Source organism: Ptychodera flava, chromosome 20 (assembly GCF_041260155.1).
Source record: "Ptychodera flava strain L36383 chromosome 20, AS_Pfla_20210202, whole genome shotgun sequence".
In the NCBI taxonomy this organism is placed as follows: domain Eukaryota; kingdom Metazoa; phylum Hemichordata; class Enteropneusta; family Ptychoderidae; genus Ptychodera; species Ptychodera flava.
In genome coordinates this window covers 32715532-32738793 of record NC_091947.1, presented here as the reverse complement: position 1 = coordinate 32738793, position 23262 = coordinate 32715532, and the positions used below count along the sequence as shown (strand labels likewise).

The window sequence follows — 23262 nt, the reverse complement described above, 5'->3', positions numbered from 1 at the left end:
GAATCATTTTGACATATTACATGTAGTTCAAATCATGCCATGCACATCTAATATCATGTATCTGGTGTCAGTTAGTAATCTTGCACATTGGCCAGAGATCTATAAACTCATTGATTACTTCATCAAACTGGTATTACCTTAAAATACAGGTGTTCAACTTTCAAGTGTTCTACCACATTGCCACCTGCAGTGATAATGTCATTCAAGTCTAGAACAGCCTGTAAGCATAAGCATGGAACAGCAACATAGTATAATAGTACTGACACTGAAACCTTACAATATTCTTGTAACACTCTGTGGTTGAATGGGTTGAACAGTCAAGCAATTTACAATATCACCTGTCATTGGATGAAGAACTGAGATGTTTGCACTTATTACAATTCCTTAATCCTCGTCAGAAATGGGAATTTTGTAAATGGCACATTGAAATCTTTAGAGTTGTCAAACAGTGAAATATCACACCATGAGATACATGCATACTGGCAGATGATTAACCAATAGGATTTGAAAGTGGAATAACATAAGGAAAAGCAAATCAGTCCCTCTTTGACTATGGTGTGGTGTTCTATATCTTTGTATCATTAAAGGCAAGTGGCTAAATAAATGCTTTGGCACTGGCCAAGGTAACTATTGTTGAACAGCAGTCCTTATGAAAAGACCATGACAAAGATATTTCAAATTCAAAATAAAACCAAATCATCTTATGTACACAATCCCGTTACTTGAAAAACAGACTAGTATTCGGACAAATGAAGGACTGTGGAAGTGTCATATCACATGAAACTTTTCTTTCAATAGAATACAAATTTGGTATAGCTTTATTAATGTCAGGGAGTACAACTGAATAGTAGTATCTATTTATCTATTTACATTCATGAAATAAACATGAAAATTATGTGTAATTCTCATGCTTCAAATGGACGTACTGTACAATTAGTTTACAACATACTTACCTTATCTGGAATGTTTCTATTTGCTGGTATGACTATTTTTTTCATCACTTTATATATATCCCTCTCCAGCAACCGATTGTACAGCTGAACAGCTGATTCTAAATTTGGATTTCTTTGAGCATCATGGCAGATCAGCTGTAGTATGGTATCATCTAACAGCAAGTATGTCTCCATGTCATCAAAAGCCGACTTTATCCTATAACTTTCTGGATTAGCCCTTTGAATGAATTTCATAGAGATCAATGAAGACAGATTATCAAAAAATAATATATATATTGCATCAAGTGAAAGTTGGAAAAGATTTGCTTTTGCTTGACTGAAAAAATACCAATCTGTACTCTACAAAGCTGTTTTGCAGGCATTATGACCACTTCACCTTCCATGAAAATCAAGATAGAATTTATATCCAATTCTGAACAGTGCATTCATAGACTGAAAACACCCTGATGTACTGACGTGAGAAAGTGTCACATCTTTCTAAAGACATCTAATGGCATCACCCTGTAACTGCCTCAATTTCTGTAGATATGCTTGAATCTCTTCAATGACTTGTCAAGTTCTATTAAACAAAATCGATCTCACCAGAGCTCAGCTTATCTCCATGTGGATCACTTCAACAAAACAAAACTTTTATTCAAGTTAGACCAATCTAGAATCCAAACTAAATCAATCTAGGTAAATTCAACATAGATAAACTTACCCTGGCTTTCCAGGTCTAACTTCAAAGTGATCTGCAGCAGCTGCAATGATATCTGTGATCCTAAGAACCAAGCACACATTGGTATTATTATGATATCAGGATCATATGCAGGTATGTGCCAAAACTTTCTGATGTTGTGTCCACTGTATTGATCTTCCATTGAAGGAACATCAGTTTTAACAACTGATAATATTTTCATTCAATTTTCATTGTGCACAATGTGATGATATTGTTGGCAAATGAAATGGACTAACATTTATTTGTAAACAATTTTATATGCACACATGTGTTGACAAGTTTAACATGAGAATTTAATATGAAGGACTGATCAAAAATACTGGAGCCTAGTGAGTATACCTAATGGAGCTGTAACAAAACAGTACTACAACGAATATTTTCAAATATACTCATCATAGAGGATGATGATACATAGTCACAGTAAATTGATACGTTGAGAAATTTAGAGGAAGATATTTAATGTTCAGTTTGTTGACACAAAAACAAGCTGTCACTGATAATTTTGCAACTGGGAAGTTCATTTTGACAAAATTTAGAACGAGACAACTTACATGGCTTCTGTTCCTAGAGTTACAGCATGGTAATATGCCTGTCTGTACAAACGGTACCGTGTATGAAACATTTCATAGACATTGTGATCTTCCTGAAACGAAGAAAAAGTTTGAGTGATATCATACCAGTATGCTTGTTATCCAATGTCAGGCAAATTCAAAAATATTCCCTAAAAATCTCTTTTGGTTCCAAAAAACAGAATGAGCTGTTTGTACTTCTATATTGAGAATTATATCATACCAGTATATTGATGGTGCAAATACAGCGATTTTAATTAGTCGAGACGCGAAAAGAACCATGGTATATTGGCGATATACCACGGCTGGCATACACACGAGCTCTCAGCTTGAGCAAAACTCCATTTATGATGTCCCATACCAGACTTTCAATATACTGTTATGATATAATAGCAATAAATCACACCCAGCGATGGTATACTACGAGATTTTGACCAGTTCACTTCATATATGCACTCGCTATCGCTCGTGCATATATGTCATGAACACGTTAAAATCTTGTGGAATACCATCGCTGGGTGTGTTTTATTGCTTAAATACTACATATTACATACAAAAATATTATGGTGCATTTATTGAAATCGTCAACTAAAAAATTGTCACCAGTCTCCTTTCTAGGCATTTTGATGTGATTTAGGGAGGACGGTAGAACAGTGATATTTCATAAAGAAAACAAAAATTACTAAAAATATGGCATAAATAAATTACGGCTAATTTAGCTGTATAATGTTCAAACCTTATCTCGCAGACATATCTGCCTCTTGCCGGACTTTTTATCAGTTACCAGTGCTTTGGAGAATTCTATAAAGCGATCATAGCTGAAGTTGTTGGCAATGCCAAGGTGATAGCAATCTCTAGCAAAGTATTCCCATTTATCAACATCCACTCCACTTGTGTGATTGGATACAATCTGAAAAACAAAAATTATCAGGCATCCTGAAGGCAAAGGTATAAATGTTCAAAAATTACTGTTGACCTCATGACATTGTATTGTCACTGTGTTGTTGCCAAAGGAGTGAGATGGGAACATAATACATTACTTTGGAACAATGATAAGATTCCTTCTGCCCCTTGATATCATGGTTGTTTTGGTCTGCCAAGGGGCATCTGAGTTAAGTGTCACAGGAACTATGGTTACAATATGGTTCCTCCATTGTTGAATCAATCAATAGCTAAAGTGTCTGTGCAGAACCCTACTATTATTATTATTAATCTTTAATTCAGGCCATAAATGCTCAAAAGAAAAAATAAAGAGATACATAAAAATATACAGAAGTTAAATATTAGTAAAAAACTTTAATAAAGAGCCTTTCTACAATGTTTCCAAAATGCTGAATGAAAAAATGGGTCAGACTGAACACTGGTATGGATAACTGGGTTTTCACTTACGGTCAGACGCTTGCAAAATGCAAACAGCAGTCTAAGGTTGAGTTACAACTATTTGGTTGATGGCTTTGTGGGGGGGGGGGGGGGGGGGGATTTTGATACAAAAATGGAAAGATATCTGCAGATTTTTGTTTGTATGTTGTTGACACTTACCTCATAGAGGAAGTATTTATCTGCTGGAAGTGGAGACTGATATTTGGTTGCCTTAATGTTCAGTCACAGAGAAAAAAAACAAGAAGTGAGCATGTTTGTCTATATGTAATTCATTTGAGTTTTCTTACACAATGAAAGCATGCAGCATGTTTCCAGGCCAAATTGGATGGAAATAGTCATGAAAATTCAGAAATTGAAGTTTTCGCCTTTTTACTTTTGTTGAATTAAAAAAAAATTTTTTACCAAAAGAATGAACAAGGGGGATGGTCACTGTGGTCATTTAAGAGTTGGTATGGAATATCTACTTCATTCCAACATTAACAGAAGTCAAGACATGTTTCACATTGATTTGAATATGGCTTAACTATATGAATCTCTTATTGTTTAATACTTATTTTATAATGATAAAATATGCAAATTGACTTTAAAAGAACTATAGTCAAAAGTCCCTCCATGTGCTGGAAGAACCCTGTAAAAAGTATACCTATTCAGTGCCATTAGTTTACACACATATAAATCATCATAGGGGTGATCGACATTAGTTTCAACGTTAAAAAAGTGTTCAAAGATGAAAATAGGATATTGTAAATTATATCATACCAGTATATTGGTGGCACAAATACAGTGATCTGACTGGTTGAGATGCTCGAGCTCTTGGCTTGGGTAAAATTCCGTTTTTGATTTCCACGCCAGATTTTCAATATACTGTTATGATATAATAGCAATAAATCACACCCAGTGATGGTATACCACTCAATTGTGACCAATTTACTTCATATACATGTAATTATGCACTCTCTATGGCTGGCACACATATGTCATTAACTGGTCAAAATCTCGTGGTATGACGTCGCTGGGTGTGCTTTATTGCTTAAATATCCCATGAATTTCACAATTCCTCTCACCTTCTCGTAGCTATTACTCCCAGTTGAACTTTTCTCCAGTGGTCCATAAATCATTTCCTTGACTAAATGAATCTCATCCATTGTCATTTCATTGCCTCCGGTATATCCACATGATGAGAAATGCTCAAGTAATTTGTACTTTTCTATCATCAGGTCAAAAATTTTGATGGATGCCAACTCATGCTATCAAGGAAAGCGAATCATGGATTAGTATCAGGAATACCACAATCCTTTCAATTGAATTGTTTCCTTTTGATCAACATAGAATGTGCCTCAAGGATGATACTGTTTTGGTGTATCACTTGTAGGGGCTCATATTGATGAAGCTCATGGAGTAATTTAAATGTCCAAGCATACTTTTGTTGAGATAAAAAAACATTTTTACCAAAGCAGTTAACACAGGGATGGCAGTTATTATGATTTTCAAGAGTTAATTGGTGTAAATATATTGGGTAATTTGTCACTATAGTACCAAATTTTGCATGGTACACCGTGAATTTTATGCTACCGGTATATTTTGAAAGAAAACACTTTAAAGTTTCATTAATGAAACTTCGACAAAATTATGTCTTTCAATAAAAATAGCGCCAATGGCACTTGATCACAACTGGCACATTGTGAAACTACTCATAATTAATGAGGTACAATATGTGGCGTCATGCGGTGTCCCATCATACCATATATGAAGGGTGTAGCACTTGTGGTTACTGAGTTATGGACAAATATGTATATTTCAGGTCAAATGTCACTGAGGTCATGTGACATTTTGTCAAAAAAATTGAATTGCTAAGTCATCCCTATATACCAAAAATCAGACCTAGCTCTATTGGCTCGCTCAAAATTAGATATGCACATAATTAATGAGGTACAATATGTGGCGTCATAAGGTGTCCCATCATACCATATATGAAGGGTGTAGCACTTGTGGTTACTGAGTTATGGACAAATATGTATATTTGAGGTCAAAGGTCACCGAGGTCACGGGAGATTTTGTCAAAATATTTGATATATCTGCGTGAACGGAGGACATGACCCAATATATAAGGCCCTGGACTTCATCCATGGGGACTAAAAACTGTGTCACTGAATCCTTTTTGCAATATGAATATGATGAGAAACTAAATTTTTATTTTACTTGGCCTTATACATGGGATTCTATAGACAGCTGACTTATACATTGTAGTCTATGGTGGTGTAAACTAAAAAGTCCTCTAACATGGCCAAATTTGATCGCATTGTGAACAAATCGACGTGCATCTGTATGGGGTAGGGTACTATCCTTGTGCAAAGTTTGAAAGAATTGACCAGGGCATGTCTGAGATATCTGCGTGAACAGACGGACGGATGCACACACGGACGCAGGCACGCACACACGGATATGACCAAACCTATAAGTCCCCGGACGGTGTCCGTGGGGACTAATTAGACAGACCACGAAGTCAATGAGCAACATACAGCTGAAAGACTATTTTTCACATTGCGATTTTAAGCCCATTTTTATGAGAAAAGGGACATGTATATGTATATGGAGAAAAAAGCAGAAGACATATTTGTAAATTGTTTATTAAGTGACAATCATATATGCATCTCTTGAAATTTGTGGTTATAAGGTATAACAGTAGTGTAAGAATAATGAGGTTAGAATAAGTTAGTAAAGCTAAGTTGACAGTAATTAAGATTACAAAATTATACACTAAGCTGAGGAAATCTGAATGAAATAAATGTTGAAAAGTAGCAAAGTCATGGTCATCTTTTGTCTAATACCTTGTGTAAGTTCATGAACTTAACATAAATCTTGCTATAGATTTGTTGCTAATGGGCAATAACTGTGTTTCAGATCATTTGAGAGCAATCCATCCATGACAGGTTTAAATTGTAATATACTTCTATTTAAAGGAGAGAAACTTCTCAAATAATTTTTTTCCCTGTAATTTCCTGTGAGAACACATGGACATGCTTAGGACTCTATGCTGGTGCTACCTTGATAACTAACCTACAACTTGTAACGGCATTGTCTAACCTGTTCACCCCAATGTCCTGTAGACAGGTCCACACTCACCATTGATAACAATGGGTTTGGGCCATACCATGGTAGTGAAAGACTGTAACATGTGAGGTCGTGGATACTTAATCTCAGGAATGTCAAAGTCTGTATATTGACTCAAGGATGTTTACATAACAAATGCTTAGGGTCATCTCAAAAGTGAGAATCTAAACTATGAAATATGTTTTTTTTTTATTGCTTTTGATACCCAAAAGAGCATAGAAATCTCTTATACTTTGAATCAGCCATCCTGCATATTTCTAACATTCATCAAAACCTCATTTCTGTTCCACAACTCATAAAACAGTCCACAATGCAGGATTGGTGTACATTCCAAAACTACATATATGAAAGACCCCTAAAATCAATTAGTTAAAAAGGGGGGTTAGAAATTTCCCAAAACTATATAACCTCCGCTCCGTTTGGCTCCATTTTTCGGAATTGGAACCTTGGAACCAGTCTATGTATCGGTACCAAATATCAACGCAGTCTGTTCAGCAGTTTTTGACTTTTTGTCGTTTACGGAAATGGACGACATCAAACACCGGTTGAAACCACCTCTATATCACAACTTCCAGTTGTGATAAAAATGGCATCAAACAATTTAGTTTCTAGAATGCTGAGCACATGGGAAGTGCATACATCCAGGTATACCGGTACATGTATATGCACAGGTTCATGTACAGTACCTATGACAATGGGTCAAGTGAAGAGCTAAGAATAAGCTATTTGGGCACAAAATAATAATAACTTGATCGCATTTACACATGTATACAAAATTGCAAGAAATCAAGAACAATAAATAATAATATTTAATAATAATATTTGGTTCTTATATAGCGCACATATCCCAAGTAGATGTGATCAAGGCGCTTTACAATATTATTAACCCCTGGTCACTGGACCTAATATGATACCACTCAACTCCCTGGGGAGCAGACAACAGCTCACATGTGCAGCAATAAGCGCAGCAGAGCTAAACGCACACATAACAACCTCTGTCCTACCAGGTACCCATCACTCCTGGTGGTGGAGAACAATGAGGAATAAAGTGCCTTGCCCAAGGACACAACACCACAGCCATGCCGGGGCTCGAACTCACCATCCTTTGATCGTGAGTCCAGTGCTCTAGCCACTGGCCCATGATGCCTCCATAAAATAATACACATAACATTTCTCATTCCCAATACCTTTCAATGTTGAACTACATAAAAACACACCTTCCAAGTCCGAGCGATGTCTTTCCCAAACACACCAGTCTTCACAATTTTTTCAAACAAGTGGGAAAACGGTCCATGACCTGCATTTTCAGATGATAGAAAGTAAAGTAACCATCTCATTGAGATAAAATGTATGCATGTTCATAACAGCAAAAAAAATGAGTACAAGAAGGATATAGAATTGGTCTGAAATACTACATCTACATCTTAATAACGGGGGATGCGGGATAAAAAACTTACTTTCTTTAGTTTTGGGGAGAGTTTGACCCAAAAAGTTTCCACTTTACAAATCAATTTACTGGTAATGACTATCTTGTGAAAACCAGAAAAATAAAGCAGGAATGTACATTTATGCTTAAACTCTGCAGAAATTGTAGTTTATTTCCAATGTATATCCAACTGCACCAACAGGTTTTACATCAACATGTTGACTGTTGACCTTTTTTGCAACCTGTCAGTATATTTGGAAACAATTCTCATATTCATAACATTTAGTTGGGTTGTGTGTGCATGGGTTCAAACTTGCTGATTTTGGGCAATGTAGCCAATGTTGTTTTCCATATCCTAAAGGTACTAGGTAGGTTGAATAAACTTAAAACGTGGAAGCGAAAGCTATTTGCAACTGTTCTCCTCCTGAATATACATCAATTCAAAAGAAGATTATGTGTTCTTTACATGAAACAACCGTATTTATATATTCAATTCTACCCTGGAATGGGCTTGTATTTGCTTCATGCGACATAGAAAGAGCCAGATAATGGGTTGAATATACACGATTAATTTTCCAAGAGGGTAGAGGTCGGGTTTTCTGAAACCATAAATTTTTTACCCAACATTGAGTTTTGCAACATAATTCCTGAGCTTCTAGGATTACACCATTGATAATCTGAAAACAAACAATTTTAGGCATTTTTTGTGTCAGCTGCTGTTTTCATACAGAACACAGCTTCAACTTTTACCATTGGTGCCCATGTGTTAAAGTATTTTCCTATCAACTAAATATATTAAGTACAGAGCGTTTCCAAATACATGTCAGGTTTTAGATTAGTAACCATGCTTGCTGACTACCATCTATAATCAGTCCGGGTCAGCTCCAAAATTGGAGACTCATTATGATAATGTATTCCGGCATTAAGCCAATCATCGACCAGATTACATCATTAATAAAGTACAGGTCACGCTGGGTCACAAATTACCCACCAAGTGTGATCGGCAGTTTTGGGCCGCTTATTAAGCCCCTGTCTTGTGAATTTCGACGAATTTCGACAGTCAACATAATCCACGTGTTCTGCAGAAGGTCATGTCCAACAAGGAGTCCGATTAGTGAACAAATATTCGAAATATTGACGATTCATTTCTACCCCAGTTTATCGATTTCGCTCAAGTACCGAGAATCATTTTGTGGATGTTCGTCATCTCTATTAGAAATACTGTTATAAAGGTTATTTGTGTAGGTACGCGTATAACATTTTGCAAGAAAGAAGAGCAATGTCAGAGCTTTAAAACGATACCTGTTTTGTAGTTGTCAAACGCAGACTAAAATGGTACGCGATTTTGAAAATGTGTTGACAGAGTGGCCACACAACTGTTCCCAATACGGTAGAATTTGTATCGCTGCCATCTCCGATACAAATGGGGTATTCTGAACGATCTGTGTAGGTACACGATTTATATTTCGCAGGACTTCAAGCCAGAGTCTAGGAATCACAGCGATATATGGGTTTGGTTGTCTTAGCCAGAATAAAACTGGTACGCGATTTTGAAATTGTGTTTTGACAGAGTGGCCACACAACTGTTCGACATTATGACAGAATACGGCGCGGGAGTGTGGCGTACGTAACGAAGGACGCATGTGGAGGTTGCCAGGAAATACAATTTTTACTGATGGCGCGCTGGCCGCTGATTGGCTAATGAGAGGGGGAAAATATTATGGTATAGCGTCTCCAATTTTGGAGCTGACCCGGACTGATAATACAGTGAAAAACATGTAGAAGGCCTTTATTGCTTTTTCAAAGTAAGTCATTAAATAAGAGTGGTTTGATGCATGAAGTACCTTGAGAAAAGTAGCACATGTGGACACTTACCTAAATAACTAGATGGGTACGATTAAGAGATTGATATTGATATCAATATCAATATATCAATACATTGATATTGACCGATACTGTTATCAAAAAAACGTGTTACACTCATACGTGTACACATGTACCTATGCTGTGGTGGTATTAAATATGCAATGTATGACAGTGTATATATATTAACCCTTTACGAAAATTTTGGTTCAACTTTGTTGTCTGCCATTGAAAGGCTTGGCTTTACATTAGGTAATAGAGATGATAAGGTTATAGTACATAAGACCACTCATTGTACATCACGTTCTCTGGTTGTTCATAATAAGGAAAAATTTCCAAGTCTCTTACAGTAGAAGAATAGTCACATTTAATTGAACTTCGTCATTCAAACATAATTGACAACATTTTCAGTTTATTTATTTTGCAGTATGTGGAAGGTCATCACTAATGGTGGTTCAAGTATGCTCATAGTCTCTCTCCAATGTACATGTTGCAGGGCTCAAATGACAGGCGATTCAAGATTACATCCTTTTTTCCTTGGTCTGCAATGGTGCATTAAATTTGATAGAAACAACTTATAAATGTTTGAGAAAAAAATTAGTGTGACTGACAATTTAACGTACAATGTATGATGACATCAGTATTGTGCAATTCCGCATCATCAGTGATCTATTTAAGGGCACAAATGTACCTAATGCAATATCATGCAGTTGAGAAAATAATCTACATAAATGTGGTGAAACTGAACTTACCTATATCATGTAACAGTGCAGCCAAACCAACACACAACTGATCCTTCTTGGATATTTTAAGTGATTCATCTTTCTGTAGATGATGAACTAATTTCAAGGCAAGATGACATGTTCTGTGAAAATCATCAGTTAAAATGAGTGTTAGTTCAGCACAAAATGACATGTTCTATGAAAATCAGTGATCAAAATGAGTGTTACACTGTAAGTCAGTGCAAATTGACACATTCTGTGAAAATCACCAATCAAAATGAGTGTTAACAAGTCAGTGCAAGATGGTCATTTTCTGGGAAAATCACCAATCAAAATGAGTGTTAATAAGTCAGTGCAAGATGGTAATTTTCTGTGAAAATCACCAATCAAAATGAGTGTTAACAAGTCAGTGCAAGATGGACATTTTCTGTGAAACTCATCAATCAAAATGAGTGTTAATAAGTCAGTGCAAGATGGTAATTTTCTGTGAAAATCACCAATCAAAATGAGTGTTAATAAGTCAGTGCAAGATGGTCACATTCTGTGAAACTCACCAATCAAAATGAATTTTGTCAAGAGGATCTCAATGAGCAGTTATCATAATATTACATGTATTTTACTGAAAATCATATTATGAATATTTCAAAGAAAAGAGTATATCGCAGAACTGAAAAGTGCTAGTTGTGTAAAAATAAATATGATGCTCATTTTCTCTAAGGCAGTAGCTGAGAGAGCTATAGCCCTGAAATGGCATAGAAATAGTAAAATCCTTGTCCTGAACTATAATACAATGTTTCCAATCAAAAACATACATACATACATGTAGATACAAACACAGATACATAATACCGGTACGGTAGATACAAATACAGATACATACATCCATAAATGCATATACATACATACTTTTGTCCAACCTACAAGTATAACTCCCCATTGTCATACATTTATGTGGACAAATGGGAGTTAAAATTACACCAATACAATCATGAAAGTAAATAATTCTTAAATACTATCATTCACAATCCATGTCCTGCCTTCTGGCATTCTCTTGATAAATCATCATAAAATAAATGCAGGTTGTTGAAAATATTCAATTTTTTAGACTTTTATCTGTAATATTTATATAATTACATGTATTTCCAATGATAAAATTGGCAAAATGATTTATCGTTAGCAAAATGATTTGGAAAATGTACCTACCCAATGCTGTGTTCAAATCTAGTGTGTATTGCACTTGGGTAGACAAGATGGGCGGTGCCCAACTGTTTTATATTTCTTAGTCGTTGAAATTCAGTGGTATCAATTATCCGGACATAAACCCAGTCAAGCTGAATTAACCCATGAATTGGATCATTGAATGCCTAAATTCAGATATAAACAGCAAATTGAATGATTATGGTTCAATATTTCAATAGACACATCATTGTCATAACATAGATTACAATGATCCTGATTATGAACTGAGTTGTGTCAGCTATTGCATTTACAGTGTTATGTAGGTCATTTCCCCCACACTCATCATGACCTGAGTTCCAATTAGTCTAGAACATTCTCAAGGTCACTGCCCTTGATGACCTCACAACCTTGAATTCAATTAGTCATGTTTGGAATGTTCTGGAAAGTTGATTAGTTGTGTAAGGGAGATAATTTTAGAACAGTAATTAGCATGTCAATAAAAGTTCTAGATTGTTCTTATATGCCTTTATAAAAGGGACGCGCTCAGCTTCCAGTCAGACTTTTGGGATCGTGTCTCTTGTGTGTTACTATAAACTCCAGCAGTAGTCATTCTCAAGACTTTTCAAGACCTTCACTGTCAACGCTGGATTTATACTGTGGACTTTGTGCAGCTGCAAGCCTGCAAGGACTGTTCATTCATTCAACTGACTGTTACAACTCTGAGACTGGAGCTTTGCCGTCCCAGCTGAGATAAGTAGTCTGTACACTTTTAAAGCTTGTACTCTATCCCTGACTTAGCAATTAGTTTTATTTTCGTAATAAATTTTGTTTAAACGTTAACTGCTGAGTTCACCCTTTTGTTCGTTATCTCTGCACGTAACAAATTGGGGGCTTGTCCGGGATACGAATATTTTGAGCCGTTGACAACATTTTGACAGCCTTTTCAAAACTACTGTATACTGTGAACTCAGCGAAATTCAATCATGGCGGAATTCAAGCCAGACGAATTTATGGATGACCTTGATCAGGACACATTTAATTCCCTCAGAAAAGACAACCTCATAGCACTGGCAAATTTCCTTAAAGTAGATGTCAAAAGATCTATGCGCAAGCGAGAAATTCAGTTCAAGATTGCAAAACATTTAGTTAATTCTGGCCATTTTGAGGAGTCTGCCTTAAAAGATTATGAGCCTGAGTCTTCCTTCGAACTCAAAAATTAGAATTAGAAATACAGGCAGATTTGGAGCTTAAGAAATTGGAATTAGAAAAGGAAAAATTGCAAATGGAAGAAAGGGAAAGGCAGGAAAAATTACAAATGAAAGACAAAGAATTACAAATGAAAGACAAAGAATTACAAATGGAAGAAAGACAGAGAAAAAGGAGAGAGAATTGGAAGAACATCGACTACAGTTAGAAATGAGACGTTTAGAGCTTAGAAAGTCAGGAAAATTCTTCCCTTCAGACAGTTTTGACATCACTAAGCATTTCAGGTTAGTTCCCCCTTTCCAAGAAAAGGATGTTGATAAATATTTTCCCATTTTGAGAAAATTGCTCAGAGTCTGAATTGGCCTAAGGAGTCCTGGTCTATGCTTTTGCAGAGTGCTTTGGTGGGTAAAGCCAGAGAAATTTACATTCAGTTGTCAGTAGAGCAGGCTTCAAATTATGATTCTGTGAAGGAATTAATTCTCAAGGGCTATGAGTTGGTGCCTGAAGCTTACCGTCAGAAATTTAGGGATTGTGAGAAGGCGAAAGATCAAACTTATGTTGAATTTGCTCGAACAAAAGAACAACTGTTTGATCGTTGGTGTTCTTCTGAAAAGGTCAGTCAGAATTATGACAAATTACGACAGCTTGTTTTGATTGAAGAATTTAAGAGGTGCATTCGGAGTGACATCAAGACGTTTATCAATGAACAAAAGGCAGATACATTAGAGGTTGCTGCACGTTTGGCCGATGATTATTCATTGACCCACAAATCTTCATTTCTCAGCAAACCATCCCAGTCCTTTTCCTACAGAAACAATGCAGGTAAATTTAACTCCTCCTTTTCATCCAAGAATTTTTCAAAGGAGAGTAGAAAATCAAATGACAACAGTTCACAGAGTTCAAGTAACACTCCCACATCATCAGATCCCAAGTCTCAATCTCCTTCTGACAAACAGTTTGGTACACTTTCTTGTAATTATTGTAAGAAAGACGGCCATTTAATGTCAGAGTGTTTCAAATTGAAAGAAAACGTGAAGGTCAAAGTGGTCAAAGTGGATCTAAGCCCACCGGCTTTATTTCTTCATCAACTCAATTAGAGTCTAATAATGTGTGCAACACATTTTCTGAGGTTAAACCCCTCTCATCCCCAATTAATGAGGTCAAGGTCAATTCTTCTCAAGATAGCATTATGGGTATTTCGAGCCATTTATTCATAATGGTTTTATATCACTTTCTAGTGATTTCTCTTCCGCTACCCCTGTCAAAATTTTAAGAGATACCGGGGCTTCCCAGTCTCTTTTGTTGGCAGATACCCTGCCGTTTCTGAAAAGTCATTTTCAGGTTCTAAAGTTCTTATTAAGGGGGTAGATTGTAATGACTACATTCCTGTTCCTCTCCATAATGTCTATTTGTCTTCGGACTTTGTTTCTGGACCTGTGGCTTTAGGTATTAGGCCTTTTTGCCTTTTGAAGGGATTCACCTTCTTCTTGGAAACGACCTTGCTGGGACAAGGTCATTACTAATCCACTTGTGACTGATAATCCTAGTTTAGATCAGGATCCAGAGCCAATTGAACAAGAGATACCCGATTTATTTCCTTCATGTGCCATTACTCGAGCCATGTCAAAGAAAACTTCCGAGAATCAAAATACTCTCAAAAATAATGTCACAGATGTTGACTTAAATGACACCTTTCTCAGTCAGGTGTTTGACACGGATCATTCCGTTATCCCTCGTGGATTTGAAACTTCCAGTAAAACTTCTGCTGACCAAAGTCAGACATTTTCTAGATCAAATCTCATTGCAGAACAACACAAAGACCCAGATATTTTGTCTTTGTTTGACAGGGTAGATGATGAAGGTAAAACTTCAGATAGCTCTGTTTCCTATTATACAAAATCTGGTATTCTCATGCGTAAATGGAGACCTCCAGATGTCTTGGTTGATGACGATTGGGCTATAAAACATCAAATTGTTGTTCCAAAGCCCTATCGTGCTGAAATATTGCGCCTAGCCCATGAAACCCCCTGGGCTGGTCATTTGGGAGTAAGGAAAACTTATCACAAAATTCTCAGTCACTTTTATTGGCCTAATCTCAGGCAGGATGTAGCACATTTCTGTAAAACTTGTCACACATGTCAAATGGTAGGAAAGCCAATCAGACCATTCCAAGGCCCCTTTACAGCCAATTCCTGCATTTCAAGAACCATTTAGTAGGATACTAATAGACTGTGTTGGGCCCCTACCAAAAACAAGATCAGGAAATGAGTACATGCTGACAATTATGTGTACATCAACTCGGTTCCCAGAAGCCATACCACTGAGAAATATAAAGACAAAGACTATAGTGAGAGCTTTAGTCAAATTTTTCACTTTATTCGGCCTCCCTAAATGTGTCCAGTCCGATCAAGGCTCCAACTTTATGTCTGGTATTTTCAACAAGTAATGGATCAGCTAGGCATTAAACAGTATAGGTCATCCGCCTATCATCCAGAAAGTCAGGGTGCTCTTGAGCGATTTCATCAAACTTTGAAAAACATGATTAGGACCTACTGTTTTGACACAGAGAAGCAGTGGGATGAAGGAATTCATTTTCTGCTCTTTGCTGTTAGAGAGTCAATTCAAGAGTCTCTTGGTTTTAGCCCATTTGAGCTTGTATTTGGACATACAGTCCGTGGCCCACTTAAGCTCGTTAAAGAGAAATTCCTATCAGACGATGATGATTGTCTGAATATTTTGCAATATGTGTCAGATTTTCGTACAAAACTCTCTAAAGCATGTGAATTAGCCAGAGAAAATCTTGAGTCATCTCAGCAGTCAATGAAAACCAATATGATAAAAGCACCTCAAAACGGAAGTTTGAACCAGGTCAAAAGTTCTTGTTCTACTTCCAATTCCTGGCAAACCACTCCATGCTCGTTACTTTGGGCCATATCTAATCGATAAGAAATTGAGTGATTTAAATTACATCATAACAACACCTGACAGGCGAAAACAAAAACAGCTATGTCACATAAATATGCTTAAGCCATATTTGGATAGGGATAATCCTACTATAACTCAGCCTGTCAGTGCAGTCAGTTCAACCATTATGAAGATAGTGATACTGAAACTGACTTGAGTGAAAATACTCTAAACTCAAAGCTGGGCTCGGTCAAGCTTCAGAACTCAGAAATCCTGGAGAAGCTGGAGTCTACAAAGTTGGCACACCTCCAGCCAGAACAACAACAACAGGTGAAAGAACTGCTCCACGAATATAAACACCTATTTCAAGATGTTCCAACGAGGACAAACGTCATCTATCACGACGTTGATGTTGGGGACAGTAAGCCTGTAAAACAACATCCATACAGACTGAATCCAACAAAAGCGAAATATCTCCAGGAAGAAGTCAAATACCTGCTGGACAATGACTTTATTGAACCCAGTAAAAGTAACTGAGTTCGCCGTGCATACTTGTTCCCAAATCAGATCACAGTTATCGTATGTGCACGGACTTTAGGAAGGTCAACACTTTAACAAAGACAGACACTTTCCCAATCCCGAGGATTGATGACTGCATCGACCGAGTGGGAAAAGCCAAGTATGTGACAAAATTTGACCTACTGAAGGGATTTTGGCAAGTCCCTCTGACGGATCGTGCTCGTGAAATATCCGCCTTTGTTACACCAGACGGATTGTTCCAGTACAAGGTGATGCCATTCGGAATGAAGAACTCTCCGGCAACGTTCCAACGGATGATCAACGACGTCATATCCGGGCTAGACGGGTGTGCAGCCTACGTTGACGACGTCGTCCTGTATAGTGACACCTGGGAGGAACACATCAAGCTCATGCGGAAGTTCTTTGAGAGACTGAGCAAAGCAATGTTGACTGTCAACCTTGCCAAATCTGAGTTTGGTTGGGCAAGGGTAACTTACCTCGGACATACTGTAGGACAGGGTGAGGTAAAACCTGTTGATGCCAAAATCAGTGCCATTTCAAGTTTTCCCATACCAAACTGCAAACGACAACTGATGCGCTTTCTCGGTATGGCTGGTTACTACAGAAAATTCTGTCCAAATTTCTCCACAATTACTGAGCCTTTGACTAACTTACTTAAAAAGAAAGTAAAGTTTGTTTGGTCAGAGCAATGCCAACAGGCATTTGATACACTTAAAGCCATACTGCAAAGTGCCCCAGTGTTGTCTGCACCAGATTTCACTTGCCATTCAAATTAGCTGTAGATGCTAGTGATACGGCTGCTGGTGCTGTTTATTGCAAGAGGATAGTCATGGTGTAGATCATCCTGTTTGCTATTTTTCACGCAAATTTAACAAATCCCAGAGAAACTACTCTACAATTGAAAAAGAGTGTTTATCTTTGATATTAGCTTTACAGCATTTTGAAGTTTATGTTACTTCTTCAAATCAGCCAATAGTGGTTTATATTGATCACAACCCTCTTGTTTTTCTGCAGAAATTTAAAGGCAAAAATCAGAGATTGCTAGATGGAGTTTAATGTTACAGGAGTTTAATCTTGACATTAGACATATCAAAGGCAGAGACAATTTAATTGCAGACTGTCTCTCTCGTATTTAGAAATTATTGTTGTTCACTTTCAAGAAATTTTATTGTTGTTCACTTTCAAGAAATTTTACTTAGAGTAAAACAAAATTTGAGTACTTAAATCCTTTTCAAGATTACATTTGTAAAAGAAAGATTTTTCTTTGAAAAATTTTCTTTTTTTGAAGAGGGGGTGTGTTATGTAGGTCATTTCCCCCACACTCATCATGACCTGAGTTCAATCAGTCTAGAACATTCTCAAGGTCACTGCCCTTGATGACCTCACAACCTTGAATTCAATTAGTCATGTTTGGAATGTTCTGGAAAGTTGATTAGTTGTGTAAGGGAGATAATTTTAGAACTGTAATTAGCATGTCATAAAAGTTCTAGATTGTTCTTATATGCCTTTATAAAAGGGACGCGCTCAGCTTCCAGTCAGACTTTTGGGATCGTGTCTCTTGTGTGTTACTATAAACTCCAGCAGTAGTCATTCTCAAGACTTTTCAAGACCTTCACTGTCAACGCTGGATTTATACTGTGGACTTTGTGCAGCTGCAAGCCTGCAAGGACTGTTCATTCATCAACTGACTGTTACAACTCTGAGACTGGAGCTTTGCCGTCCCAGCTGAGATAAGTAGTCTGTACACTTTTAAAGCTTGTACTCTATCCCTGACTTAGCAATTAGTTTTTTTTCGTAATAAATTTTGTTTAAACGTTAACTGCTGAGTTCACCCTTTTGTTCGTTATCTCTGCACGTAACACAGTGGCATTAGATTGTTTCATGATTAATTGTCATAAGCTGGCTTCAGATCATCACAGCAGAGAATGGAACAAATATATTGTGAAGTGTGATGCAATCTCTCCAAAATGAAAAAAAACCCAGCCCCTCCTAAGGGTGATCGAGTCACTTACTAAGTCATCATCGCTGCAAACAATAGAACGCACACTCTATGACGCGCGCATCTGCTATACGGGACTGTGCTCACTGTAAAAATTACCATGTACTCCATGGTTTTGATGGAAACCTATCTTCATACAACTTATTGTCCGAGCTTTTAGCATGAAAGCTGACGTTGTTAGTGGTGATTGAATGATCATTATATTATCTTCGAGTTGTAAGTTTTAAATGTTTGAATGTTGATATATTTACAAAGTATTTAAACAAAATAACGAAAAAACCCAAAATACTTTGAAAAGGACATATTTTTCATCAAATTGTGATTTTTCCCATTTCACATATGGGGAGGGGGTGATGTTACGTGATGTAGCATTGTAAATAGGCTGGTGACCCCATATTTTTATTTGATGCATATAATGTGCAATATCTGAACAATAATTAATGTGAAAATAAACAAAATTGTTGTATTGGAAATCTAAATAATTCTACAAAATATGGATAAGGCGTGGTCATTACATTTAAGTTTGCAACAGCTTCAACTGTTGTTTTGGAAGGCCTGAGAAGTGATAATTTAAATTCTTATGCACATTTTCAGCGGAAAAATAACTAAAACTCTCATTTATTATTCAATGTGGCTCACATGTAAATAAAACAAGTGCAACATTTCAAGAGAGGAACTGAAAGTAAATATATCAGGTTGTGCAACGCTTACGGGAGATACATAATTTCTGTCATTCGAACGGAATAAAGTGGGTGTACATGTATTTCAAATCCTTGTAGCTGCCAAATTAATCTGGTGACATATTGATTTTTTTTGTCGTAATCTCATCCTCAAATATAAGTCTTACTGTTAGAGAAAAATAATGAAAATTTTTGGTATAAAATTTAGTGGTTCGATTATCAATAAGACCAAAAGGGCCCTACGTGTATTGATATCACATTCTGTAGTGAATCATTGGAAAAACTGTTGATTCTCAGTGTTTTTAATACGATTTTGCCACCTAAGTGCACCATAAAAGTCTGAGGCAATCAGTCGACCATATTTTCAACATGGCGGATTCTACAGTTTAAAACACACAATATTACACATAACAGAAGTCAAGGTAATCTTTTAGATTATATGGGAATTTAACGCCAGAAATGGCTAAGACAATGAAATGATAAATGAGTTTAGCTAGTTTTACAAACAAACAGAATGGAGCAATTTCATTTGTGTTAAAACTATTTATGAGATTATTATCTCAAACTCCTACTGGGGTGAAAATTCGACTTTGTACTCCTAATGCTTTTCAATATCATGTAGATGTAGTTTGCCCCTTGGACCTTGCCGAACAAGATATGTAGAAGAAGCATATACTGCACACGTGATGCTGTCCTTTTGATATGACAGATAGACTTCAAACAGGTCATTATTTCCACTTTGCCAATTCTATGCTTGGCATCCTCAAAGAGGTCAAAGATGCACTTAATAAATCTTTCAAACAAAATCATATGCATACATAAACAGTTTACCTTTGGCTTTCCTGGTTGTTTGAGTGACATCTTTTATAAAACCTATTGAAACTGGAACTCCTCTAGAACTTTAACTTGAATCTGAAAGTATAGAAAAGTAGATGTCCTGTTAAATTTGTATTTCAGGAAAAAAGACAGGGTCCTGTATCAGAATCTAATTCTTTGTATGACTCTCTATCCTTTTACTGAGATCAGTGTCTGACACTCAAATGCTGGGACACGGTCCATGCCTGGGACTCTACTGAAAAGGCAGATAGAACAGTTTACCTCAGCTAATGTTGTCACCGTTAACTGGATTATTGTAATAACCGATACTTAAACTTACCTCTAAACAGTATTAGTAAAACTAGCAATATTTATTGCATGCTTGTAAATAAAGGTTTACATTACATTTTGTAGCAATGCATGGTTTTGAAACAGGTTACATTTTCTCATACACCATGACAAAATAATAAATGATAAATAGCTAGATGTTTCATAGTTTATGATGTTTGAAAATATAGTCTGCTAGTTGTTCATTAAATGCACGCCATATTTCGCTATAAGAAATACAAGTTGGTTTTGGCGTGTGTCCTTTGGAAGATTGATTTTGTTGTAAAAGTGATAAAGTTATTACTTTGGACTTCACATATTGGACAGGCTAACAGAAGGTGTAATTCATCTTATATATGTGTTTCATTGATTGCAGTAGTCCTTTCAGTAAGTGGGGTTTTGAAAAGTGTGTCTTCCTTTCTGTTGCTACATATGTAGGTCATTACAAACATGAAGTTTCATGAGTTATTGAATCACCTTCTAAATGTGTTCAGTATCAGGTCCTAAGTGGGGAGCAGTTCATTGTGGCATACATTATTTACAGTTTAATCATCACTTCTTTACATATTTCTCCAAAAGATTTGATAATTATTGGTTAACTTTGTTTACATGTCTTTCTTTTGCTTCAGTAGTGCTGGCTTCAGGAGTGTAATGTTCGCAAGGAGAAAGTTCATGCCATTACATTATTTATTTGCATTTCAGCAGTTAAACCAGGAAGCACTGCATTGTAGCACTTTTTAATATTTGTTCAATGAAAGCTTTGTAGCTAGATTGTTATAGATCTAGTCATTCTTTACTAAAATACTGGGTTTAATCTCAAGTATAAGTGGACATTGCCCTAGTTCAGCCCTCACCTTTGCATTACATGCTTTCCTGTTGCACGGCGGGATATGTTTACAAAATCTTCGATGAATTTTTCAACAATGGCCTAAATAGGGAAGTAAAAATATGTTCATCTAGAGAGTGCTTAAATAACACTTATTAACTTTGTTTATATGCCTTTTTATACCCAGCAATTATGCTATTGACCACTGAATTAAATCTGCATTTTTCAGTTCAAGTGTTGACCAACAAAAACTCACCGAAGTCATTTATAGAATCCAAAGTATCCTGACAAATTTTACAATGAAGTGTATTTCTTGGTATACGCATGGAGGTGCTGTAGTACTGGACATATACGACATTCTCTGGCGTGTGGTCACAACTGAGTATATGATCTTTGTTTGCTTGTATTTACATTCTATTTTGTACGTACAAATAATTTAACTGATTCAAGCGTCAAAGTAATAATTTAAGGTTTTCTTATTTACGTCAGATTTGCTGTTATTTTGCATTTATTATAGAATCAGATGCATCCAATGAATAATGCACTTTTAAAGGGGTCCTTATTATGATAAGATATGTATTGCATGGCAATTAAGTAATGTGAACTTACTTATTTTAAGTCCAGAGGGTAATTGATAAGCTGTTAATAAATTGTTCTCCAACTGAACATTTTTCGACTTACCCTCCCGCACTCAAACTTCATTTTTCCCACTCCTACATATTTTTGCCTGTTTCCCCTCCCCATTGTCAATCTTGTCAATTTCCCCTGCCCTAGAAATCATTTCCCCTTAAAATTTTATCATTCCCCTGCAGACATGTAGCTCCCCTGCCTTGTGATGAAAAAACCTGTCTATTTCCCCCCATCCCAGTCCCTAGGTCAATAACTGATATATGCATGCTGCCCAACAAAATAAAAACACCAAAATCTATAGCTGCTCCCTGCCAGCTAAAATGTCCCCTGCCATAGCAAAATTAAAATTCCCCTGCCCTCAAAAATATTGCTCCCGGAATAACTTTTTCGATGAATAGCTCCATTGGCTGCACCCATAGAATCAGCGGCATACATACCAACAACCATTTGGTTTGATGCCCGAGCCCGCTTTAATACTCTGTCAGGCTGACATCTGGGTAAAATCAGTCTCACAATGACATCGTTTGACACTAAAATTTGGCGATCGTGAAATGCTGCATGTACAGTATGTACATGTCTGATATGTAGCCAGCACAGGCATTATGTGGACCGGATAGTTTGTGAAAGTGTAGTTTGTGCTATGAGTAGCTGCAAAATTGTAGCTCTACGGTGAGGCGGTCGGTGAGTTTGGTTTTTGCGACATCGCTCACCAGTAGAGCTACAATGCCGAAGGCCCTGTAGCATACAAAATAAGCGCGCCACATATGATGCGGCATTTTCATGTAAAATCCCACATATTTACTGCATTTGGTCGTACCGATTTATCACTACTGAAGACTAAACACTATACTAAACTAACCTTGTCGTTTATGGGGTTCGGTATTAGCGCAAACACGTCGATCGCGTTCCATAAACATTGAGCGTGTTTCTGGGAGCCGCCATTACCGGAAGTTGGTAATGGCGGCTTGAAGAAATGTTTTTGGAACGCGATCGACGTATTTGAACAAATACCAAACCCAATACACGACAAGGTTAGTGTAGTATAGTGTTTAATCTTCAGTAGTGATAAATCAGTATGACCAAATGCAGTAAATATATGGGATTTTACATCAAAATGCCGTGCCATGTGCAGTGTGCTTATTTTGTATGCTTCAGGGCCTTCGGCATTGTAGCTCTACTGGTGAGCGAGGTCGCAAAAACCAAACTCACCGACCGCCTCACCGTAGAGCTACAATTTTGCAGCTATGCTGTGAGTTAAGTTTACCCATGGATGTAAAAAATAGGGTTTACCCTACATTCCGATGTACCGGTACTGACACGTAGCCTTACCTTGTGGTAAGACTACGTATCAGATCGTCGGAACGTAGCATGAACTACACTTTTACAAACTACCCGGTCCACATAACACCTGTG

The 23262-nt window shown here is 36.8% G+C and overlaps 1 protein-coding gene across 2 annotated transcripts in view; it reads right to left on the bottom strand.

Annotated features, from left to right (window-relative positions):
* LOC139120703 (deoxynucleoside triphosphate triphosphohydrolase SAMHD1-like) overlaps positions 1 to 23262 on the bottom strand; it is a 30878-nt gene that overhangs the window by 7006 nt on the left and 610 nt on the right. The window contains exons 2-13 of one of the 2 annotated variants that reach the window (XM_070685236.1): positions 21248 to 21321; positions 20082 to 20162; positions 11946 to 12106; positions 10773 to 10885; positions 7949 to 8028; positions 4685 to 4867; positions 3780 to 3830; positions 2977 to 3150; positions 2223 to 2314; positions 1654 to 1713; positions 954 to 1170; positions 138 to 218 (exon numbers count right to left, since the gene is read on the bottom strand). In XM_070685236.1, the coding sequence (XP_070541337.1) occupies positions 138 to 218; positions 954 to 1170; positions 1654 to 1713; positions 2223 to 2314; positions 2977 to 3150; positions 3780 to 3830; positions 4685 to 4867; positions 7949 to 8028; positions 10773 to 10885; positions 11946 to 12106; positions 20082 to 20111 (1242 nt within the window). In that variant the 5' untranslated portion in view covers positions 20112 to 20162; positions 21248 to 21321. The remainder of the gene's footprint in view (positions 1 to 137; positions 219 to 953; positions 1171 to 1653; positions 1714 to 2222; positions 2315 to 2976; positions 3151 to 3779; positions 3831 to 4684; positions 4868 to 7948; positions 8029 to 10772; positions 10886 to 11945; positions 12107 to 20081; positions 20163 to 21247; positions 21322 to 23262) is intronic. The other variant, XM_070685237.1, reaches the window with a different exon arrangement.